This window comes from Chiloscyllium plagiosum, chromosome 39, assembly GCF_004010195.1.
Source record: "Chiloscyllium plagiosum isolate BGI_BamShark_2017 chromosome 39, ASM401019v2, whole genome shotgun sequence".
In the NCBI taxonomy this organism is placed as follows: Eukaryota; Metazoa; Chordata; class Chondrichthyes; order Orectolobiformes; family Hemiscylliidae; genus Chiloscyllium; species Chiloscyllium plagiosum.
This window is the reverse complement of record NC_057748.1, coordinates 4553717-4561311: the sequence shown is the minus strand read 5'-3', so window position 1 is coordinate 4561311 and position 7595 is coordinate 4553717. Positions and strand designations below refer to the sequence as shown.

Genomic DNA, 7595 nt, shown 5'->3' with positions numbered 1-7595 from the left:
TGGTGGGTGTCTGGAACGCGTTGCCAGCAGAGGCGGTAGAGGCAGGCACAGTAGACTCATTTAAGATGCGTCTGGACAGATGCACAATTAGGTGGGGATCAGAGGAATACATATGCTTAGGAACCAGGCAACAGGTTTAGACAATAGATTTGGATCGGCTCAGGCTTGGAGGGCCTGTTCCTGGGCTGCAAATTTTCCTTTTTCTATTTGTTATTTTGAATCCTTCTGGATGGAGGTTCTTTGTAAAATTGTCAAATTCTGGTTCAACCACATCTGGAGTGCTCAGTTCAGGCAGAGATGGTGCAGCCCAGAATTTCAGAATGAACTCAGAGATAAAGAGCTGGTTAAATGACATCAACAGTTTGCCCACAATCCTCAGGGTACAAGGTTAAGGAAAGAGTGCAATTGAAATTTTAATGAGGATGAATGGATTTGACAGAGAAGATACAGGGGAACTGTTTCTTCACAATTGGTCAAATAGAACAGAGGATGTGGAATGGAATCATAGTCTTCAAATTAGAACTGAACATTCTGGGATAACGTTAGGAATGGATGCTTCACAGGAAGGATAGTGGATGCGCGCGCACACAGGCACAAACACAAAAATACAGCTCACAGCACAGACACGGTCCTTGACAGAAGGTAGGTACAGCTCAAGTGGCAAGGAAATGCTGACTGGGGATCTTCCTCCTGCTGTAGCCTTTACCCACCCCTGCAGATAGCACACAAATACCTTCTGCCTGGATGGATGGCCGTTGAGGACTTGTTTTGCATTGCACTTTATCGGGATCCTCCCCTCCGACCTTACCGTCCTGGGTGGCCCTGCCAGGAGGTGGAAACCTCTTGAGGTATCACTCTCAGAATCAACGGGACACTCGAGGCTCTCCATCACAGCGAGGTGCCAATCCACAGAAAGGTCAGTCAGGAGACAGAGGCAGGGAAACGCTGTTCAGATGCAGATCATCCACAGAATCACAGAATTGTTATGGCACAGGAGGAGGCCATTCGGTCCATTGGGCCTGCAACAGCTCTGGTTGTTTCTTATGAACCTGTCCAGAGATGTTATCAGACACCTCTGGAGCAGGTAGGGTCTTCAGTTAGTGAGTATTCCTTACAAGGAAAAAAGCTTAAGCCGTTGTGGAATTTCCAATTATGAGAATTGCTCACTTAGTCCCAAAAATCCCTCTACACAGCCGAATAAAACAGAACAAATTACTGGGACAAGCATTGAAACAAGGTTGAGTGAAAAGGATGTAATAATCAGATATTAAACAGCAAAAACCCAAGAACCCAATGAAACTAAATAGTTACACAGAGCGATACCTCAAGAGGTTTCCACCTCCTGACAGGGCCTGCAACAGCTCTGGTCGTTTCCTTATGAACCTGTCCAGAGATGTTATCAGACACCTCTGGAGCAGGTTGGGTCTTGTACAGAGACCTCCTGGCCCAGACAAAGGGACACCACCCCTGTGCCATAAGACTCTTACTAAACAGGTTATTGAAACATAGAATGAGAGAAAAAAAAAGGAATGGGAGTCGGCCATTCAGCCCTTCAGCCCTGCTCCACCATTCCATGTGATTGAAGCTGATCATCTAACTCAGTACCATCTCCCACTCCATCCCCATAAACTTTGATCCCTTTAGCCCTAAGAGCTGTACCTGACTCCTTCTTAAAAACATTCAATGTTTTAGTCTCAATGTTTTCTGAGGCAAAGAATCCCACAGCCTCCCCACTCTCTGAGTGAAGACCTTTCTCCTCATCTCAGTCCTAAACAGTTTACCCCGTGTCACAAGACTGTGACCCCCCGGATTCTGGACTCCCCATCATTGAGAACAGCGTTCCAGTCTCTGCCCCATCTGCTCCTGTTACAATTGCCTTGTCCTAGCGCCTATCTCCCATTTCCAGCACAAAAGGCTGAGATGGTGACTCCCCTTCTTCATTGAGCCCCTCTTTCAGTTGTCACAACAAACTTTATTTTAAAAGAAAACTTGAAAACCTTTCCTAATTCAAACCTATTTCTTTCAAAAGGACACAAACTCACAGTGACCTGATTGAGATGCTGCTGAGTGACCTCCTACTGTTCCGATCACAGAATAATCATCCAGACCTGACTCTAATCTACACCTCTGGTCAGTTCTGGTTAACACATCCCCTCTCTCTCATTGGGGCCTATGTTCATGGGGGATGCCTGATTGGCTGTCAGGAATTGTCAATCATCATTGGTGATACCTCTCCCTGGATGTTCCCTGGGAGATAAATACAAGAACTTATGGGTGAGAGGTTCAGGTCTGGAGTTGTCTGGGTGATAGTGAGCAGGAATAGTGAAGATGGCCTCCCAAGTGTGTCAGAACTACCACAAGGACTGTGAGGATGCTGTCAACAAGCAGATCAACCTGGAGCTCTATTCCTCCTATGTTTACCTCTCCATGGTGAGCCTTGTGGGCTTGAAGGTTCTCTTTTAAAGTTAAGACTGTGATGTAACTATATGGAGTATCTAGGAATTTCCTTGGTCATATGTCTGAGCAAATTGTATGTTGAGACTGTTGTCCTTGTCCCGTTCCGTGGACACACTTGACCCTGAAACCCTGTTTAGGATGCCCTTAAATTATAACCCTCCTTTGGGTGAGGGTCCCCAGTTTATTGTAACTTTGCACAGTGTAACCACTGGCAATTATCACCTGCCTCTGCAGTCAGGAGGGTGTTTTAATTCTCTTTAGCTGGTTATGACTCATCTTTTTTTGAAAAAATGTTCTTTAAACCAAATGTATTAATTTTAAAAGTTGGCCTATGAAGCTATTTCTGTGAAGTAAGTTTCATAACTAACTTTGAATGAGGAAAGGTGGTTAAATGGCACACTTTCACATATTGAAATGTGAATAATTTACAAAATAGCACAGTCAAAATTCTGTGCAGAGTAGATACTTATTCAGATGGGTGAGCTTGGTAATGAGATAGCTGACTGAGACTTCACATGTTAATCAATATGTTCATGTCCTGAGTTTCAGTTGGTGAATGACCTCACCAGCTTCCAGCATTGAGCATGAATGTTTCTCAACTGCAGTGCAGGGATGTCCAATGGCTGTCCTCAACTGGGACCTTCACAGTACTGTGCCACACGAGCACACTGCCTCCAGATACAGGCCAGGGGTTGCAGTTGGTTTTTTGATCTTCAGTTCTGGGAGATCAAAACGTCTGTTATTTGGGCCAAAATTCACAGTTGACTTTCTGCTTTTGTCACTAACTTCAATTAATTGGAAGTGAATTGAAATGGTGGGATGGGTCACTTTCTGATTGAACCATGGATGAGATTAAGATTTGCTTCCCACTTTATCTCCACTTGCAGTTCTCTTATTTTGACCGGGATGATGTTGCCCTGTGTCACTTTGCTGAGTTCTTCAAGGAGCAGTCCCATGAGGAACGGGAACACGCTGAGAAACTGACGGCATTCCAGAATAAACGTGGAGGCCGAGTCCTCCTGCAGGATGTCAAGGTTGGCTTCTGTAAACTTTGAAGGTTTATTTTGTGTGAACTCAAATTGACTGGTATCACGCAACCTGTTTATTGTCTCCAGATTTGAATAAGGGATAGAACAGTACAGCAAGGAATGACCACCATTGGTGCACATATTTAGATACATTTGGATTATAGTATCTTAAAATAGTTTTACAGTAGGGTCTTCTAAAATGTCCTCAGCTCAAGGAACAGTGAAAACTAAAGGGGTCAGGAAAACAATTGGCCTGAAATCCAACTCTTGCAATGTTTGTTGGAATAATGAACTGATCTGATGTAGCCTGTGATCCACCTGTCTGAGATGAGCTGTTTTTTCTCTCCTGACTTCCCTTGCTCCAGAAGCCAGAGCAGGATGAGTGGGGCAATGGTCTGGAGGCAATGCAGAGAGCTCTGCAGATGGAGAAGGATGTGAACCAGAGTCTGCTGGATCTGTACAAACACTCCTCTGACCACACGGACCCTCATGTGAGTTTCTCATTTTCTCTCAAAGTTTGGAAGGAAATCTGTTTTACCCCCTGGGGGGACAATTCCAATTATAATCTACCTGCCTCCTGCAGGCTGAAATCCAGAAACATTTCAGAAGGCATCCCTGATTGTGGTGTGGGGGGGGTACAATGTGGTGGTGATAGTCATGTCTGTAATGGGATGTCTCATTCAGCTGCATGGTTTGTTCCTTGAGGCTAACTTTGTCTCCTCTTCCAGCTGTGTGACTTCCTGGAGAGGCACTACTTGGATGAGCAAGTGAAGATGATCAAGAAGCTGGGAGATCACATCACCAACCTGAAGAGACTGGGAGCCCCTGAGAATGGCCTGGGAGAGTACCTGTTTGGCAGGCTCACCCTCAGCTGAGTGGGATTCAACAACTCCATTTGTTGGACATGGTGACTTCATGCTAGTGGATGACTTTGGTTGTGCTCTGCACAAAATTAAAATAGTGTTCACCATGGAACTGTGTAACTATTTAGTTTCATTTGGTTCTTGGGGTTTTAATGTTTAACATCTGATCATTAAATTCTTTTCTCTCAATCTTGTTTCAATGCTTGTCCCAATAATTTGTTCAATTTTATTTGGCAATGTAGAGGGACTTTTTGGACTAAGTGTGCAATTCTCATAATTGGAAATTCCACAACAGCTTAAGCTTTTTGGCTTTTAAGGAATCACTAACTGCCTGCGCTCACTGGAACATGCAACAGCCTCTAGTCAATAGTTTGAAATCTAAATGTTTGACACAACTTGTGTACTGAGCAATTCTTTCAACTTTTTAAAACTGAAGCAAAAAAAAACTGGCTGCTGCAAATCAGGAAGAAGACCTGCTGGGACAACTTTGGGTTTGGCAGTATCTGTGGTGTGATATCAGTTGCTAGACCTGAAATATTAACTAGTTCTTGCAATAGATACTGTTTAGACCTGTTTTCCAGCACTTTGGTTTGATGGCTAAATCATCTAAAATTACTCCTTTTTACAACAATATAAAGGTTGAATATCTTGCTTGAAGGTACACTACATTTGACTGTTCTTGGATAAGCAATACTTGATTGCTGTATGGTGCTTTCCCAAGCTTGGAAATGGTTTCTCTCTTCTCCACTTTCCATGCTGGAGAATGAAGATTCTGCTTTTGATTGGCATCAGTGTCTCTAATCTAATTGGCTAATAACTATCCTCTACGTGGACAGGGAACGAAACGTCTGCAACACAAATTCCCAGCTCGGCGAACAGAACCACAACAACGAGCACCCGAGATACAAATCTTCACACAAACCTTGAGGAGCAAAGAAAGCTATAGGACCCGAGTAGCATTTGCAGGATTTTGTTCCAATTTTTTTTCCTTTAATTTACATGAAATTAGCTCTCCTTCGATTATACTCTGCATGGAGTGTGGAGTCACATGTAGATCACTGTGGCATTGACATATTTCTCGGAAAATCTATCAGGTGACTAGTACTGATCAGGTGTGTCATATTCCCAGCCCATGATAGAATCAGGGGATCACTACAAAACTCGGTATGACTGCTCAATCATCATATGGATACGCTGTTCATTTTTCTCAGATTGAACGGAGATAAATGGGGCAGGTGCTTGTCTTTGGGGACTGGGGAGACAGTGTTTCCCATTTAAAACGGTATTCTGTAAATGTCCGCTACAAATGTAAGCTTCGGTGCTTTACACTTCAACACTATTGGGAGTGAAAATGCATAATGTGCTTTAAATTTGCACGCACTGCTAGGTCAAATGTTCTTTTCCAATCTCCCAGTGTGCAAACTGAGAGTGTCCATTTTGCAGGCTTGACCAGGCTCTGTGTTGATATTAGAACTGATGCTCCAAGTGATAAGGCTATCTATGGATTTGGTTATGTTCATCAGTTCTCAGGGGGTGGTGGTTCCCTGTGTGCATTTTGATTTGGGCTTGAATGTTCTAATTTGGAGGATGGATGTTATCAGCTTCAGTTTGTGAAAAGCCAAAGCAGCCACCTTCATGATTTCATTGACAGGGAATTTCATGATCATTGATGGGAAATTGGCTTGGGAGAGGGGCTGTCAGTCTTTATAATGGGGAGTGCACAAACAACACTTCAGGATCTTGACACCCTCCAGTTCAAAGCAGCCCACTTCATTGGCACAATAGCCACCAACATTCATTCCTTCCACCCACTGACACTTAACAACTGCAAGGTGTACCAGTGACCAAATGCTGTAGGAATTTGCCAACATGTTCCAAACCCATGACCACTCCCATCTAGAAGGAAGAGGGCAAAGATACATGGCACCTCCACCCTTGCACGTTTGTCTCTGAGCCACTCACCATTTTGACTCAGGAAATATATCGCTGTTCTTCCCCTGTTGCTGAGTCAAAATCCTGGATTCCCTACCTAACACGATTATGGGTCTACCTCTACCAAATGGACAACAGCAGCAATTCAAAAGATAAATCACCACCTTGACAAGGGTAATTAAGGATGGGCAATAAATACTGACCTAGCATTTTAATTTTGTTTCTTTCAAAGATGTAAAAAGGAGTGCCCTGTACAGACTGCTGCTGCACACCGTCCACCTCTTCTCCCTCATCCACATCTGGACACGCCTTGGCGTGCCCATTTGCCACCGGACGGTGGGGAACCCAGTGGAGGGCTCTCTACGTGGGAGTCCTCCCCCTTTCTCTCGGGGATCTGGGGTGGAGGGTGCTGCACGCAGCAGTCCCCTGCAACCGCAGATTGCGGTGGTTCATGGCCTCCAGCCCAACTGCTTGTTCTGTGGCGGTGTGGAGTCCGTAGACCATGTATATATTGGGTGTGGGCGTTTGCACTCCCTTTTTGATTTTCTTAAAAACCTTCTCCTCTGTTTTTGGCTGCACTTCAGTCCCACGCTCCTGATCTTTGGGCACCCGGTACGGAGGAAGGAGGGCAGGTCTGAAGACCTCCTCGTGGGCCTGCTCCTGGGCCTGGCCAAACTGGCCATCAACAGGTCCAGGCAGCGGGCCATGGAGGGGGTCGTTAGGGCCGACTGCCTGCCCCTCTTCCATGGTTACGTTAGAGCCCGGTTGTCCTTGGAGAAGGAGCACGCGGTGTCCACCAACACCCTGGAGTTGTTCAGGGAAAGGTGGGCGCCGCAGGGAGTGGAGTGCATCATTTCTCCCTCCAACTCTATTTTGATCTAGTCCCTACCCTCCCCTTCACTGTTTTGATCACACAGCACTGCCCTTTGATGTAAAGGGCAGTGTTTGTCACTGGCCACCCGGGTGTTTTCCAATCTTCCTGGTGGTGGAATTTGAATAAAGATTCATGCACTTTGTGTCTTTCACTGTGAGAAAAAAAAGGAACAGGGAACTTGCCTGCCCCTCTTCCGCGGTTACGTTAGAGCCCGGGTGTCCTTGGAGAAGGAGCACGCGGCGTCGACCAACACCCTGGAGTTGTTCAGGGAGAGGTGGGCGCCGCAGGGAGTGGAGTGCATCATTTCTCCCTCCAACTCTATTTTGATTTAGTCCCTACCCACCCCTTCACTGTTTTGATCACACAGCACTGCCCTTTGATGTGAAGGACAGTGTTTATCACTGGCCACCCGGGTGTTTTCCTATCTTCCCGGTGGTGGAA

The 7595-nt window shown here is 45.4% G+C and overlaps 1 protein-coding gene and 1 pseudogene across 1 annotated transcript in view; both read left to right on the top strand.

The window, feature by feature from the left end:
• Positions 1-7595, top strand: part of LOC122542159 — a 136725-nt pseudogene that overhangs the window by 110871 nt on the left and 18259 nt on the right.
• The window catches only part of LOC122542004 (ferritin, heavy subunit-like), a 24066-nt gene continuing 18754 nt past the window's right edge, over positions 2284-7595 (top strand). The window contains exons 1-3 of the mRNA XM_043679297.1: positions 2284-2430; positions 3345-3491; positions 3851-3976. Coding sequence (XP_043535232.1) covers positions 2329-2430; positions 3345-3491; positions 3851-3976 — 375 coding nt within the window. The 5' untranslated portion in view covers positions 2284-2328. The remainder of the gene's footprint in view (positions 2431-3344; positions 3492-3850; positions 3977-7595) is intronic.